This window comes from Amblyraja radiata, chromosome 1 (genome assembly GCF_010909765.2).
Source record: "Amblyraja radiata isolate CabotCenter1 chromosome 1, sAmbRad1.1.pri, whole genome shotgun sequence".
NCBI classification, from domain to species: domain Eukaryota; kingdom Metazoa; phylum Chordata; class Chondrichthyes; order Rajiformes; family Rajidae; genus Amblyraja; species Amblyraja radiata.
The window spans coordinates 69,501,574-69,519,545 of record NC_045956.1 but is presented as its reverse complement, the minus strand read 5'-3'; the positions used below and the strand labels follow the sequence as shown (position 1 = coordinate 69,519,545).

General features: G+C 40.2%; 1 protein-coding gene across 1 annotated transcript in view; it reads right to left on the bottom strand.

Moving 5' to 3' along the window:
- Positions 1 to 1,225: 1,225 nt before the first annotated feature.
- The window catches only part of mrpl1 (mitochondrial ribosomal protein L1), a 26,102-nt gene continuing 9,355 nt past the window's right edge, over positions 1,226 to 17,972 (bottom strand). The window contains exons 4-9 of the mRNA XM_033023860.1: positions 15,522 to 15,605; positions 14,551 to 14,622; positions 11,630 to 11,741; positions 10,653 to 10,753; positions 2,553 to 2,634; positions 1,226 to 1,429 (exon numbers count right to left, since the gene is read on the bottom strand). Of these exons, the coding sequence (XP_032879751.1) occupies positions 1,311 to 1,429; positions 2,553 to 2,634; positions 10,653 to 10,753; positions 11,630 to 11,741; positions 14,551 to 14,622; positions 15,522 to 15,605 (570 nt within the window). The 3' untranslated portion in view covers positions 1,226 to 1,310. The remainder of the gene's footprint in view (positions 1,430 to 2,552; positions 2,635 to 10,652; positions 10,754 to 11,629; positions 11,742 to 14,550; positions 14,623 to 15,521; positions 15,606 to 17,972) is intronic.

Here is a 17,972-nt window from a genome sequence, read left to right as displayed (position 1 = left end):
CTGCAGCATTAAAAAAAAAAAACTGCTGTTGGAACTCAGAAGGTTGAGTGGCATCTGTGGAGGGGAAAGGAATTGTCAATGTTTCGGCTCAAAACACTGCATCATGAAAATTGCCACAATCTGCAACAAAGGACATATTCCATCCAGCCAACCATCATTTCATCACATTAGGAATGGCATATTCCACTAAATAGCGCTTATCAATGCTCACTTGTGATCTCTTAAAGCACTTTGCTCCAGACCTTATTACCACCTTGATCCAAAAATGATTAAAGCAGTTTGCTGAGAGAGATTACCAATCCTTTGCACCATGTACTGTGTGACCAAGAGTAACACCAAGGTCCTAAAGTAAACTTGTAAGAACAGACTACTTGGCTCTTCAGGTCTGCTCCACCATTCAATGAGATGATGGTTGCTCTGCCGTTTAAGGGGAAAACCTTTCAACATTGGGAGCCATAGCTGGCACAAAGGAAGAGGCCAGTGATCAGTCTCTTTAAGAAATTGCTGAACTGGAGCAGTGTTTTCAGAGAAGTACACTACAGGACTCTTCAAAAAATAATCTAAATATATATTTTGAAAGTTAATTTTTGTAAATATTTTAGAGTAGTATTCCAAAGAAGTATGTACATATATTTTTGAAAATATTCATGTTCCATTACATTCAATGCAAAATTTTAACCCTGCAGAATCCTAATATTTAGACCACAAGACATTTGAGCAGCATTAGGTCATTTAGCCGTTTGAATCCACGCCACCATTTGATCATGGCAGATCTATTTTTTCCCCTCAACCCCATTCTCCTGCCTTCTGTCTGTACCTTTGGTGCCCGTACTAATCAAGAGCCTATCAATTGCTGTTTTAAAAATACCCATTGACTTAACCTCCACAGCTGTCGGTGGCAATGAATTCCACAGATACACCACCCTCTGGCTAAAGAAATTCCTCATCTCCATTCTAAAAGGTTACATCCTTTTATTCAGAGGATGTGCCCTCTGGTCCTAGACTCTAACACTACTGGGAACATCCTCTCCAGATCTACTCTCTCCAGGCTATCTTTACCACCTATTGAAAGAGAATCCGATCCATTGAGCAAACTGGGAAGGATTAATTCCATGGAACAGAAAGTAGGCTTTTAAAATAAATATTAAGATGCATATACTCGAGTTCAGCTCCCACAACTACTGTGAAAGCAGTTAATGAACTAATAAACTCAACAATACTGATGTAACATTTAAAAGATTTATTGCATAACATGTCATATCAAAGCAAAACAATATTTAACAGTGCATCTGTACATAAAATATCAATAATTAACCATTGTGCTGATTCTCTTCATTGTCTTCTGTTATTTGAGGCAAGAAAGGCTCTGCTTTAAACAACAAGGACTCGCTGGTTGCACTGCAAATAATGGCTCTTCTAACAAATGGACCTAAGGAAAAGGAAACAATTGAAATTAGCCAGAATTTATATTAAAACAGATAGCAAATTCTAAACTATTAATTTGAGTCATTGAAAATATGTAATTTTTTGTTTTATTGATATTTGAACTCAAAATAAGAAATAGAATCTAAAATAGCCAGATATAATACAGATTAATTGACATTTATTATAGATTTGATCATTCCTTCTAATCTGAGAATTTACAAATCATTTCAAAAATTGTCACATTTTGCCTTAATAAATATCTTTGTATTCAGAATAAAGGAAAAAAACAGAAACGCTGGAATAACTCAGCAGGTCAGGTAGCATCTCTGGAGGACATGGATGGGCAATGTGTCGGATTGGGACCCTTCTTCAGAATAAAAGATGTAAACATATCTGCTTTTTTTAATATATAGAGGCCCTTTCACAATGAAGTGCAGTTACTCTACTTTGAGGTGGGATACAGCTGAACTCTAACAAATACACATTGAGTGGGGATTGCTGCACAAGTAATGAATCTGAAAGTTGGATAGAAAGTGCTGGAGTAACTCAGTGGGTCAGGCAGCATCTCCGGAGAACATGGATTGTGACGTTTCTGGTCAGAACGCGTCTTTAGACTGATTGAAGGGCGGGGGAGGGAGTGGTGGAATAAAGCTTGGAGAGAGGAGGGGCAGGACCAAGTGTGATATGCAGAGACAGGCGAGGGGGGGGGGGGGGGGTGATAAGTAGATGGTTGGAACAAAGCCCAAAGATTAAAACTGAAAGTGTGAGACAAAACAATTGAAGAGTTATGAATTGTGAAGCCAGAGGAAAGAATGTAGGAGGGGGAGTGGGATGGGAGAAATATCAGGTGCGGCCCTAGGGAGTGGGAGGGGTTGCAGGGGTGACCTAAAATTGGAGAACTCAAATGTTCATACCGTTGGGCTATAAGCTACCCAAGGGGAATACAAAATGCTGTTCCTACAGTTTGGGTGTGGCCTCATTCTGGCAATAGAGGGGGCCCAGGACAGAAAGATCAGTGTGGAAATCGAAAGAGGAGTTACAGTAGTTAACAATCGGGAGATCCACGGGTCTTTTCATCTCTGGCCTTTGTTCCAACCGTGCCTATCTAAACTGATATCTTTACTCACCAAAACTCACTGGTCTTTGGGTACAAACATCCTTGAGGATTTCTGCAACATTAGCTGTAATGTGTTCTTTTGGCATGTCCAGCTGAAAAACAATTGAACAGCTAATAAGCATGCGACCAATGGGACCATCATCATGAATAAAATAAGAGCCATAAGGGACTAAATTAAATTTATAGTTCTTCATCCCACAACTGTTGAACTTATTGATTGTTAATCATTCAGATTTTCATTCCATTCTCCAGTCTTTTACTCATCCAGCAGTTCTTTGTTTAAACCCTGCTTCTCCCTCTTACATTGCCTTTATAGCTACAGTTTAAATAAGCTCTTTCTCTCTCTGATGGAAGTACAGCAACTCTACAACTCAGTGGCATGTTGATGAACTCTATTTTGTCCAAGTCCAATACTCATAGTCTTATGTTCAGCAAAGATTGCAACAACAATTATTGTGAAAGCTAGTCAATTTTGCCCTCTGGATTGAGATAATAAAATGGACTATTATCAATCCTCTGCCATTCGAGCAAACTCACCACAGACATGCAAACCAGGATCCACGCTGCCCCCAACTACAGAGCCTTGATTTTTGCATTAAATCAAACTGTGCAAATGTGCGCACAACATTGAAAATTTATGCTTTTATGAAAAAAAAAATGTCTGAACTGGAGATGAGAACACTTTAATACTTTTGAAATCTAAAATCTGGCTCGAACGCTGTCTGAGTTAACAACTGTCTTTTTTCTCAACAACCCGTCTCTGTAAAACTGCATCAAAACTAATGCTGTTCAATTTTTTTTATAAAGTATTTTAATTAAGACAGAAGCGTTTTGCAACAAAGTCATCCCTTAAATCACAAATATTATATCTTCAGAAATGATTAATCCCCTGATTAGGCCCACTATTTGACACCATATCAACCTGATCACATTTAATGTTGTAATGTTTGATTTTAATTTCGTTCATATGCATCTGGACTTGGTCGATGATAGTTGAATGATTCAAGTGAGCAAAATCTCAAGTTAGTTCCTATGTCCAAAGTGAGTCATCCAGATCAACTGTACCTATACTAATTAGTGTCAACATGTCGGAAGTAGAGAAAGCAGATTAAAAAAAACACAAAAAAAAAAACAGGTGCAATCTGGATCTCTAACCACTGACACTTCCTGGAAATACGAGTGAGGTCATCAAGTAATATTATGTGCTCAATGGCAACAGCTCTCACTACAAAAATGAGATGACAATTTCAAACCATACCCAAGGAGTGATTGGGAGAAAACTTAATGAATATCAACAGGTGATAGAATCTCTATATAACTAAAAGTCTTCTGTTGTTTGTGCCCACGATGTGTCTCTGTGTCAATCCGGTTAATTCCTATCTTCTTCCAAACGCTAGGCCACAGCCTTCCCATTTTTACACATCCTACTCACATTTTTCCCGTGGTGGCAATAAACATCTATACCGTATTATGTTTGTATTTTTTTAACCGGAGGAGATGTAATGGAATTTAGTTGCACAGTATTGTGCAATGACAATAAACGTATTCATTCATTCATTCAATCATTACCGTCGCATTTCCACCTATATTTCCGAAGTTACAGCATTTTAAAAATACCCAAAACAAAGTTTTTAAACGGAAAATCTTTCAACCCACTTCCAAAGCGATGTCACAAAGCCCCGCAAGGAGGTGTGGGCGGGCAGCAGCTTCGAGTGATGTCAGGGAGAGGGCCGCATTTAAATAGGGGGGTTGTAAAGAAGGTCATGTCAAAGGGCGTGACGCATGGAGTCGCTCAAGACTTCTGCAGTACTACACACGCAACACGTACGTTCTTACCTGGGGAAAAAACACCAACATCACTGCTGCTCACGGACAGAGAGAAGATACAAATGTTTTTTTGTGACCGACTTGCGAGAGAGCAGCGTGCCGGCGGATTGAGGGCAACTCCCGGCCCACGACCGCCCTGGGCTGGAGGGTGACCGAGCGCTCTGAACTCGAGCAGCAAGGGACACTCAGACACCCGGTGTAAGATGCAGAAGGAGTGGATCCCTCGGGACAGCCCCCACTATCCCCCCCGGGGTCAGTGCTGTCCGTCAGCTGCAGCAGCGGACAGTCTGGTCCCTCCGCCCACCCAGAGTCACTGACCGCACTGCACTGGCACCAGACCCCGATCCCCATATGTCGTGATTCACCCCCCCGACCCCCACCCCCACACGGGGTGATTCACCCACCCCTGGACCCCCACATTGTGGAGCAGACCCAACGGGTCTGCACTTAGTCTAGTGCATCTTAAAATTATGCCCATCATATAACTCCTAAAGGATTTGTGATAATGTTGAAGAAATATTTCACTGAACAAAGAATCTTAGCACAAAACTGCAATATAGATTTGGATCAATTTTGATGTGGCTTGAAAATTGATGCTTGCTAATGGATGCTTCAAAGGAGTGTGAAGTAAATGGTGTTCGGAAAACTTCTAAAATTAACATTTAATCTAAATTATTATAAAATTCATAAATAGGCACATATATGTTGACTAAATAAATTATATGAATTGAATCTGAATCCACCGTTAAATATGCTGTGAAATTATAATATCTCAATCTTGCACTAAAATCTATCAGTGTGAATTACAATAATAATATAATCTTTTACAGGCAAAGAAAGTTCACAAACAACATCCACATCCTTGTTGTGGGGCAGGAGAACTCCCCTATCCTTTGTGAGCATGCATTTAATGCCTTTGAGAACTGAGGAGCTGATAACCAGAAATGAAAATAAGCTGCAGTACTTAAACCTACCACTATCAGTGCCACTGGTGAAGTATTCTAGCATACAAACAATTTAAACTGCACACCACCACTATTTTTCCTGCAATTATTCTGAAACATATCTTCAATATTATCTGTCAATTGTTTGGGTCACATGTTATGAAAGTTCTTTAGGTGGTAAAGGCATATTTCCAATAGGGTGATTTTTCTGTGCTTTACGGAAAATTGAAAACAAAAGTAAAATATATACATAATGACAGAAAGAACTATAGCCAAATTACATCAAAAATCAATGTCCTTTCCATTTTGTCAAGCTTCTGTGACTTCAATGTCAATTCGTCAAGGCTATGAAGAACCAAATACACAACTTCCTCCCAATTAAACACAGTTGTTATAGTCAATGCTAGATGAAGCACGTGTCAAGACTCATGGGCCAATATTACCCCGCTGCACAAAAAGGGAGCAAGGCAGAATAATGGGAACTATAGGCCAGTTAGTCAGACTTCAGTGGTTGGGAAGATTTTAGAGTCCATTATGAAGGATGATGTTACGGAGTACAGAGGTTCACGATAAAAAGGCCAAAGTCAGCATTACTTTGTCATAAGGTCATAAGGAATAGGAGTAGAATAAGGCCATTCGGCCCATCAAGTCGACTCCGCCTATCAATCATGGCTGATCGATCTCTCCCTCCTAACCCCATTTTCCTGCCATCTCCCCATAACCTCTGACATACGTATGAATCAAGAATCTATCTATCTCTGCCTTAAAAATATCCACTGACTTACCTCTACAGCTTTCTGTGGCAAAGAATTCCACAGATTCACCATCCTCTGACTAAATAAATGTCTCCTCATCTCCTTCCAAAGAGAACTTCCTTTAATTCTGAGGCTATGACCTCTAGTTCTAGACTCTCCCATTTTGTGGAGGCCTTGCTTGACAAATTTGCTGGAATTCTTTGTAAATAGCAGGACAGACAAAGGAGGGTCAGTAAATGTTGTTTGCTTAGAATTTCAGAAAGCCTTTGATAAGGTGCCACATGTTAGGCTGCTTAGGAAGAGGAGAGCCCACGGTTTCAAAGGGTAGATACTAGCATGGATAGCAGAAGACAAAGAGTGGCAATAAAGGGTGCTTTGATTGGTTGACTGCCAGTGACTAGTGCAGTTCCGCAAGGGTCGATGCTAAGGCCACTACTCTTCACATTGTATATTAATGTTTTGGACGAAGGGATTGAAAGCTTTGTGGCAAAGTTTGCAGATGATATGGAAATAGGTGGAGGGGCAAGTAGTGTAGAGAAAGCAGGGACTCTGAAGAAGGAACTGGACAGGTTGGGAGAATGGGCAGAGAAGTTGCAGATGGAATATAGTGGAGCAAAGTGTGGAGTCATGGATTTTGATAGTAGGAGTAAAGGCATAAACTATTTTCTAAATGGGGTTTGAATCCAGAAATCAGAGGTGCAAAGGGACTTGGGAGTACTGGTACAGGATTTCCAAAAAGTTAATCTGCAAGTCGAATCGGTAGTAAAGAAAGCAAACTCAATGCTAGCATTTATTTCAAGAGGGTTTGTATACCAAAACAGGGATGTAATGTTGAGGCTCTAATAAGGTGCTGGTCAGGCTGCATTTGGAATAATGTGAGTAATTTTGGGCATCATATCTGAGGAAAGATGTGCTGGCTCTGGACAGGGTCCAGTGGAGGTTTACAAGAATTATCCCAGGAATGAGTAGGTTAACCTATGATGAGTGTTTGTCAGCACTGGGCCTGTACTCGCTGGAGCTCAGAAGAATGAGAGGGAGGGGGCTCATTGAAACATACAGAATAGTGAAAGGCTTGGATAGAGTGGATGTGGAGAGTCTATGACTAGAGGTCAAAGCCTCAAAATTAAAAGATGTTCTTTTACAAAGATGAGCAGAAATTTCTTTAGTCAGAGGGTGGCGAATCTGTGGAATTCTTTGCCACAGAAGGCTGTGGAGGCCATGTCAGTGAATATTTTTAAGGCAGAGATAGATAGATTCTTGATTAGTACAGATGTCAGAGGTTATGGGAAGAAGACAGGAGAATGGGGTTAGGAGGGGGAGATCGATCAGCCATGATTGAATGGTGGAGTAGACTTGATGGGCTGACTGGACAATTTCTACTCCTATTCCTTGACTCTTTTGAGATGTTTATTTTCCACATACATTCTCTCTTTGTGTTACCTTCAAAAAATAATTGCACATGCATTTCCCCTAACCACATTATTCTTGGACTAAGCTAAACCTTCCGAGTAATTAATCCCCATTCAAATAACATATCGATGACACTATGAGTGTTGAACTTCATAAAATGAAATCAGAATATGTCATCTATTATAGATTTTACGTAATAATTTGTCACAATGTCAACTCTGTGTATTAAAATAATGTTGCACCTTCGCGGTGCTGACCATAACATTATCCCAAAGATAGATGACTATTAATTAATTGAGCTCAAATCCTTTATGTTAATTCTCATTGCAGTACTTCAATTCACCATAACGCAGTGATAATAATACTAAGATTAAGATGGCTACTGCAGTGTCAAAGCCATCTTTAGTTTTTTGTTGCGTGTTATCCAGTCAAAAAGACCATACACCATCGCAACAGGGACAGAGTCCCTCTAGTCCTCAACTTTCACCCCATCAGCCGTCGCATACAGCACATAATCCTCTGGCATTTCACCACCCAGAACGGGATCCCACCACTACCCACATCTTCCCATCTCTTCCCCTTTCCACAGAGCCGATTTCCTTCCGCAACTTCCTGGTTAGCTCATCCCTTCCCATCCAAACCACCCCCTCCCCTGGTACTTTCATTTGTAACCACAGGAGATGCAATACTTGTCCCTATACCTAATTTTAAGCAACTTTTGAAATCATTTTCATGAATAAGAATCATTAATGTATTGCTGTTATCCAAGTATTCTATTACATTTTCTTCTCATTCCACATAATCAATCCTCAAGTTATGAAATTATTCATACCCACAAGACAGCTCACCCAACACAAACTCATAAGTTTGGAGACTACTAATGAAACAATTATCAGTGCTCACAATCTAATGATACACCCACCTTAAACATATGAACACATTACTCCTTACTTTACACAACTGGTATATTTCAAATCAAAATCCGAGGATGGGTCTATCTAAAATGTTTGCTTTATATGCACTTTTAACCTGTATATCATATGTGCACATATAAAACCCAATTATTAAACATTTAATTGGCAAACACTTAGCAGGTCATGTAACATCTGAGCATAAGGAATTAATTTCACAAGGGGTCACAAACCTGAAATGTTAATCTTTTCTTTCAACAGTTCTTGCCTGACCTGCTGAGGCTTTCCAACGCTTACTGTTTTTAATTTCAGATTATCAGCATCTGCTGCTTTCTTGATTCCCGTTAAGTTATCGGGTTCTGTAGATATGCAGGAAAATGAGGAATATGGAAGATAAACACAAAAAGCTGGTCTAACTCAGCGGGTCAGGCAAGAACTCTAGAAAAAAGGAATAGGTGACATTTCAGATCAAGACCCTTCTTCAGACTGAGTCAGGGGAGAGGGAACCGAGAGATACACATCTCTACCTAAACTAACTTGTATCTCTGTCTGCTTAACTAACTTGCAGAAAGAAACTGCAGATGAGACAATATGCTGGAGTAACTCAGAAGGACAGGTAGCATAGCTGGAGAGATGGAATGGGTGACGTTTTTGGGTCGAGTCAGAAGGGTCTAGACCTGAAACGTCACCCATTCCTTCTAAACTCTTGTATCTCCATCTGCTTAAACTGACTTGTATCTTCCTCTTTCCCAGTTCTGATGGAGGGTTGCAAACCTGAAATGTTGACTGTTTCTCTTTCCATGGATCCTGCCTGAGATGTTGAGTTTTTTCCCCCCAGCATTTTTTGTTTTTATTTCATATTTTCAGCATCTGCAGTTTATTAAAAAATATATATTTATTGTTAAATTCAATACCACATCTCTTCCAGGAATGTTAACTTTGAAGTTCTCCTCTGGTTTCTGGATGGATTTTCACCTGTGCTTTTGTTTTGTTCAACCACAATGGTTTCCTTCCCTTGTAGTCTTCAACTATGTGGTGACCAAGACTTGCGTCCACAGCCACATACTTTACCTTTGATAATGGCTTATCATTAGCAACATATTACACAAATGATGAAGCTTCACGTGCTGGTAACCACCATCATTAAGCTATTCCTTATTAGGTATACTTTCTGATCTACACATCTCTGCCACACCTTATTAAACCAATTTGTATCGTTTTCCCCGTTCTTATAAAGGGTCATAGAACCAAAACTGATTATTTCTCTTTCCACAGATATTGCCTAACCTGCTGAATTTTTTCAGTCTTATCCAGTTTTTATTACACAATTCATATTAGCGCCACAAATAATGTTTTAAAGGCTCCGACTATAACAGCCAGTAAAATCATTTCGAAAGGATGTTAGTTCTTCCAAAAGGTTATAAGCCAGAATATCTGCCAAACATTAAAACAATAATCTTTAAATCATCATCACATCAATCATCTCTGTAATTTGTCCTGAAGCTGCCAGTTGCTTTTGAAATAATGGCTCAATGAAATAGTAAAATAAATAGCACAGATCAATTTGTAACTTACTCAGGTCTGATTACGACATGTAATTATATAATTGCCAGCATTATAGCAATAAATTAACATTAACCAAATCCCATTCACAATTGTTGCTTGAGCAAATCTATGACGACCTCTACATGTGGGGTTTGGATGGCATTAATGCTGATATCATCAGCTCATGGGATACGAGCCACGTGCACTGCCATGAGTGCCAATGAACAATAAATGCCATGGATTTAGACTTGAGATACAGCATGGAAACAGGCCCTTCGACCCACCGAGACCGTGCTGACAAGCAATCACCCTGTACATTAGCACTATCCGACATACTAGGGACAATTTACAATTTTTTCCAAAGCCAATTAATCTACAAACTTGTATGTCTTTGGAGTGTGAGAGGAAAACGGAGCACCTGGAGGAATCCCATGCGGTCACAGGAAGAAAGTACAAACAGCTCCCGTCATCAGATTGAACCTGAGTATCTGCCGCTGTCAGGCAGCAACTCTACCACTGCATCGCCCCATTTCCACCACAGAGTTAGTCTGCCTAACAGGGTCAGATGTTCTATTCCTTCAAAGGACACCGAGCACCAGGTATTGCAGTTGCAACATAGAAGTACAGTATGTGACAGGCAGACATCAAGTCAGATAATCAGACTTCAATTTCAAGTGAAGGGTGTAAAACAAGTCTTTGATTTTTAATTTGAACTCACCGTTCCCACTTTGGATAGAACGAAACAATCACGCTCCACCTGATATTCATGGCCAGCTTGAAATACTTTTATCATTTCAGGAATATTGTGTCCTACAGAGCCTGGATACAAAATTACAGAAAATGCGAATAAGTATACTGAGCTTGCTGCATTTAATTATAACATGCTTTATTTAAATTCCAACAGCAAAAACCTGCTGCAATATTTTTAAATGAGAACAAATAAGTTAGTACATCCAGGAGATTGAATGTCAGTAAATTTCTGATAAAGGATTTTCCCCCCCATACTAAAATAGCACTTCTGCCTCAAATTCTAAGTACATTACCATAAATAGTTTTGCCTTTAACATTAGTTATGCACAAGGATTCCTTTAAATGTTTGAAATTGCATACCACTGCAGATTCAGTAGACTAGAGGGATGTAGATTACAATGCCCTGAACTATCAGTGTTGGAACCATTATAAAATTATATACATAAATTTAGTTAGAAGAGCATAGCATGAACATGCTAAATATGAAAATCAGTTTTGGAGAATGAAGTCAAAATAAAAATCTGAATTCAAGTATATTGATAAGTTTTTGAATACAAAATATAGTACGCTGATCAATATATCACAACAAATGCTGCATCTTAAAAGCAGGTGCATCACAATTAAATCAATGGTTTTGGTTGTTAGTTTCACATTTTCAAATAACATCAAAGCAAACCCCAAAACAGTGAATGACCATTTCCTTTTACACTACAGAGTTTGGTTCTAATTATCAGGAAGAAAGCTTGGAGCTGGTTTCAACTATAATAGGAAGTGTGGTTTAACCATTTGAGTAAGAATCATTTAGCAATCTTCTTGGGGCTTTGTTAGTTTCTGAAGGGAAGTATTACAAAGGGTAATTTTATATTAACTCTCCAGTGGACTTATATGTTCTCACATTTTCATTCCTGAAACACGAGCATATGAATGTAGTCATTATTTTGTTACCCCGTTTGTTCTTGGGAAATCTTTTCCTTAGCTTGTTTTTGAGAGGCACTAGTTTGGATACCATATCAGGAGTAGAGACATAGAAATCCCCTTGAACTTCTTCATCCAAGATCTGAAAATAAGAAAAAGAAAGGATTCAGTGATGAAAAAAAGGTACTCAAAGCAGGAAAAGTTACATATCTGCTTACAATGTGTCCCAATTCAACGTGCTTGTTTTGTTAGCTATTTGTATCACAACATCCTATGTAAGCTCTTCACTTTCATCTTAAAATAATTTTCAACTATTGGGATGTATAGTTTTAAAACATTTGTGAAAACCCAAATGTCATTAAAGGATCCTATAAAATTTGACTGTAATAATTTCACAAAACAGCAAAAGGAAAGTTGTGAAGGAAATGGAAACATGCACATGAGATGAAATATTTCTAGTTGATGTAAATTACTGAGAAAATTATTTAACTTTGCCTTGGTATAGGTGTGCCGAGAATTCCCAATACTGCGGGATTTAGAAGTTTAGAGCTAAAATTTTCACCAATTCATTTGAGAGAAAAAAAAAAAATCAAACTCCAAAACAGGAGGAAACATATGGAATAATATTGTCAATTGATGAAATTGTGAAAAGATTCTAAAACCATCATTCGTTACTCATGTATACCAATATCAACACAATGTACACAAACAGCTGACTGGATAGCATGCCCATGCCACAAAAAAAACTTTTCACTGTACCATTTATACGTGAATATAAACTAAACTAAAAACAAAAATCAAAATCAATACTTAGTTTCTTCCCAAAATCTAGTTAAGAATGAATATATCTAATGTTCAGTTCCCTTATATAAAACCTTCGCACTCTTTTAGCTTGTTGACCATCTTTACTCCTCAGTCACGTCCCTCCTCCCATTTGTCAAAGGAGAAAGCAGTATAAACTATGTTTCCTTGTCTCAAAAGTTTATAATTTCTTCAGAAAAACAAGACTTGAATGTAGATTTATATTCTTTTCGGCAAATAAACCCTTATTGCAAAGACCAATTGACGAGAAACTAGTGCATGTCATGTATCATTGAATGAAGAATGTTACATTCTTAATATCCTTGCAAAATAATTTTCAATCTGCAGGCTACTAATCCACGACTCATCCCAGACAGCATTCCCAATCGTCCCGTTCCCTCGCTATTCATTTCTCTGTTCTCCTGTAAATTGCGTTTCTCCCTCATATGCTCATCACTGCCTCCCCACTGTGAAAGATTCCTGTTGTCTTTGGAACCAGACCATCCATAAGAAATTCAGACAGTCATGGAGAGAATGTGCAAACTCCACATGGAGAAGATCAGAGATCGGCATCATAGTGGAGTTGGAGTCTGGAGTTGTGAACTAACAGAACCATCTCCTGGGTCATGATGCCAGTCCTTAAAGAAGAACTGGTTAATCACAATCAACATTTGCTAGGGGAAGATTGTGTTTGACCATCTGGTTAAATTTTCTAAGGTCGTACAAGGAAGGCCAAAGATGCAATGAGCAGACCACATATGATGGAGTCCATCTAGCCCAAGGATTTTAACAAGCTTGACAAAGTACTCCCTGTGGAAGCAATAATAAGGAAAATAAAAATGTTTGAATACATATTGTATTTCTACTTCACTTTTGTAGATCAAAAAGGCATTTCGAAAATGGTTGATAATAATGGGGCAAGAGCAGGGGGAACTTAAAACAATATCAATAAAGATAAAGTACCAGGCAAACTACTGAGATGAATAGCTGATAAATCCACTGGCCTGATAGTCTACATCCTAGGATTGCTGCAGAAATAGTGGATATTCTGGTCAAGATCTTCCAAAACTTTCTACACTCTGGAAAGGTCCCAATGGATTGGGGAACTGCAAAGGCAGCACTATTTTTTAAGAAAGGATGGGGGTTAAGAGTAATCAATCAACTATATTTTATTGAGGAAAAGAGCATTGAACAAATTCTAATTTCCAACTGCTGATGGTTGAAACAAACTACAATTTCAATTAACTGCAATTCATATCTCCATTTATTAGGACAGCCACAGAATAAAAATAAATAAAAAGGAGTTAAGCATGACAACCGGTTGTGATGATATATCAAATCTTCTAAAGGCAAGCTGCAGAATGAATTCAGAGGGATTCAGAAAGAAACTGCAATTATGTATACAATTAACTGCAGTTTCAGGTTGAGTTTTGGGGAAGAGTAACTGATATCTGGGACATCGCACAAATCCACCTCTCCAGAAAAGCAGAGACCTGCAATAACTATCGATCTTAACTCCCAAATCTAAAGGTCCCCTAAGTAATGGATCCACAATTAAAAGGGAAAGACGATAATGCCATTGTCAGGGGTGAGGAGTGTGAACAACTGCTCAAAGAATGCAGAGGCATGTGCACTGGGGAAAGACGGCCCCTCTCAATCGTCACATGTGGGAAATCAGTCAGCACATATCTGAAGTGCTCTTCAAAAGTAAAAGTTATTTTTCAAAAGAGTACTCACCCACATGACAGAGGAACAACAAATCATGTTTGAGAGTCATGCTGGGAATACTCGGTGGTAGATGAAGCTAGTTCTCTTCCACTTAATATTCCACAAAACCTATTTCTCTCCAAAACTGTTGCTCTCCTGGCATTGACTGATTTGCACCAAGCGAATTTTAAGGAGACACAACCTGCAAAGAAGGCCCTAATGGTCCCTAAACAGTGATAGCTCTAGAAACTGTTTTTTTGTGCTGTGCTCCAAAGTCTATGTTATAACAGGGCACAATGCAGGATGGTTCTCAATCATGTCATTCTAAAAACAAAATCACTACATTTAGCAAGCTTCATTCATATTTCAGTATGATAAGAATATTTTTAATGATGCATTCATTTTAAGTTGTGAAAAATGAATACAAATTTGTTATTACATACTTTCTGAATGAGCTCCATTCCTCCCACGACATCTGCTCCATGCTGCTGAGCAACAGTAACTTCTTCTGGATCCTGCAGGAATAACAGTATTTCAGATACAATATTACCACCATGGAAGAGATTTTATACATCCTGGTAAATTCAGCAGGGCATGCGGCATTTGCAGAAACAGAATTAAAGGGCTTGTCCCACTTGGGCGACCTAATCCACGAGTTCTGGCGAGTTTGCCCTCGACTCATACTCGCAAAATGGTCGACACGAGGTCTTTGTAACTCTCCTTCATGCTCGAGAGTAGTCCCCGTGTACTCGAGGCCTCAGCTAGGTCGTTGAAAAATGCCTGCGAGTAAAAAAAGGTCGCCATGGAAAAAATCGATACTTTTTCCACTCGTAGGTTTAGTCGTAGTAGGTCGGCATGTTAGTCATAGGTAATCAAAGGTAGTCGAAGGGAGGTCGAAGGCAGGCCTAAAGAGGTCGTCTTCACTCTCCACTATTCGGTGTCCAATTTTCCCGAAGTTAGTAGTAGCTAGTCGAAGCTAGTCTTCAACATAGTCGAAGGAGGTCTTCTACATAGTCGAAGGAGGTGTTCAACATGACATTTTTTCACTCTCCTAAACTCTTCTAACTCGCCAATTAGGCCGCCCATGTGGGACAGCCCCTTGACTTTCATCTTGCATGCAATTTGATAGCATCTTTGACCCGAAACATTAACTCCGCTTCACTTTCCACTGATGCTGCCTGATCTGCTGAGTGTTTCCAGCATTTTCTATGTTTCTTTCAGATCTACAATATCTGCATGTCTTGCAAAAAATATCTTCAGTACATTCTAATTGGGAGACACTATCCTCGGGGTTATCCTATACCTGAACAACAAAATCAAAAGCAGAACAAGCATAATAAAAGTCATTTGCATCATTCTTGATTACAAAGTACTTCCAAAACTAATCAAAATTAAACTGCTGTACAATTCTTACCTCCGTGAACACAACCACGCTGTTGAGCTGTGTCCTAAAATTGTACGGCAACTGTAATATTCTGATAAATGGATCCACTTTTTTCTGGAATGCAAGAAAAAACTTGTCATGAATGAAGTATCACAAAGTGGAATTAACATTTCTATCCAAGTTGTTTAATAAGGATGGTGGTGGGGTATTATTTTGTGTCACTATCATAACCCGCCTGCCCAAGTTTCTAATATTAAGGAGCTAAAGTAGCAAGCTTCTAATATTAAACAGGTTAAGTAGCTGCCATAAAGAAATATTCCAAAGAATAACTTAATAAGAGGTGCTCCACAATCCATTTTCACCCCTTCATGCAGCATCAACAATGGAACCTTTCAACAATTAATCCTCATACTCCTTTTAATGGAGAATTAAGCAATGGGGAAAGAAAGTTGAAAGAGGATTTAATTTTAAATCATATATTTCGTAAGTACAAAAAACACATCCCTGAACCAATTTCATGCAATTTTCCAGCACAATAAAGATTGCAGTTATTCACCAATTGGTCTCACTCACCTTATGAACAAAGAAATGCATAGGCACAAAATGTCAATTGGAGGTGTATGCAAATTCAGTTTGCTATACCTTTATGTTAAGACTAGCATTTTATGGCCGACAATAATTTACTGGAAAATTAGAAACATTTCAAAATTCGGATCCCCAGTTGATATTTGCCACACCAGGGACCCAGCTTCTGTGCTCACCTGGTACCATTTCTGATTCTCCCTGAAAACCCACCTGTTGTTTTTCTGATACTCCTTTCAAAACTTATAAGTTTCGTGGGGGGGGGGGGGGGGAATGCCAATAAAGTGTTGGAATAATTATAAGAGGGCATACAATAATCCATAAAATCTGACAGTCCAGCACCAAAGCCTTAACAGTATGCTTAACAGAGTCTGTTATGATTAAGAGTTTTACTACACAACATTTGTATTCAAATGAAAGACCTGCAAAACTGAGGAACTAATATAGCATGGGGGTTTAACAATTAGTGATGCCACCTCACAGTTCAGTTTAATGCTAAACCTCAGCTGATGTATGTGTAGAGTTTACATGTTCTCCCTGTAACCATGCAAATTTCCTCTATGTCAAGTCAAATCAAGTCAAGTCACTTTTATTTCTATAGCACATTTAAAAAACAACTCTCGTTGACCAAAGTGCTTTACATTGGTGGAGACTGTGGTTCATAGATTAAGGGCTTTGTAAACATAAAGAAGGATCTTGAAATGTATTCACAACTGCACTGGGAGCCAGTGGAGAGAGGCCAGAATCGGGGTGATGTGGTCCCTTTTTCGGGTGCCCATCAGGAGTCTCGCTGGCATGTTGCAGGCGGGACAGGGAAGATTAGCTGATGCCACTGTAAAGGGAGTTGCAGGAATCGAGGGAGGGGGGGCAGAGAGGGAAGGGGGGGGGGCAGAGAGGGAGGGAGGTGGCAGAGAGGGAAGGGGGGGGGGCAGAGAGGGAGGGAGGTGGCAGAGAGGGAAGGGGGGGCAGAGAGGGAGGGGGGGCAGAGAGGGGGGGGGCAGAGAGGGAGGGGGGGGCAGAGAGGGAGGGGGGCAGAGAGGGGCATCTCCTTCCTCCACCCCCCCCCCCCCATCTCCCTCTACCATCCTCCTCCCCTCACTCCCATTCCCTGCCCCAGGACCTCCCTAGGTCGTAGAGCAGCGCCAGGGCCTGGAACTCGGACTGGTTCTCATACTCGGCCCGGCCCTGTCTCCAGCCGTCAGTTCGACCGCTGCCTGGGCTCCAGTGGGCTCGTCCTTGACCCCGGACCCAGACTAGTCTTTGGTCCCAGTGGGGGCTTCTTTTTCGGCCCGTCACGGCCCCATCCCAAGCCCCGGGCTCGGCTCTCACTCCAGCACCACCCACCACGTGAGTGCACTGGAGTGCCCCTCCGTCCCAGAGTGTCCCGTCCTGCCTTGTGAGTGCATTGTGACGTCACTCGGTGCGCTAGAGTGCCCCTCCCTCTTGAAGTGTCCTGTCCTGCCTTGCGAGTCGATTGTGACGTCGCTCGGGGTTTTTTCCCCCCCGAAATGGGTGAGTTTTCTGGCTTTAAAAAAAAACTTTAAACATTTAAGTCCGGAAATACAGGTGGGAAGTCGACCCGGAAGATGTTAATCGCCTCGACGGGAAAAATGTGAGCATGTGTGAAAATGGGAAGGCTGTGGCCTAGCGTTTGGAAGAAAATAGGAAAATAAACCACACACACACACACAAATAGTTTTAGTATTAAACTAGACAAAGTGCAGACCCGTTGGGTCTGTGTCCCCAACGTGTGGTTGCGGGGGAGGGGCGGCATGCGGCGTCACACACACTAACTACCCCCCTTGATATATTAATATTATTAATTTGCTCCTTTTACCCCATAACCGCCCTATCCACTGACGCATAGCCCCCAACTCGCAGGCGCGTCTAGAGAGGGGG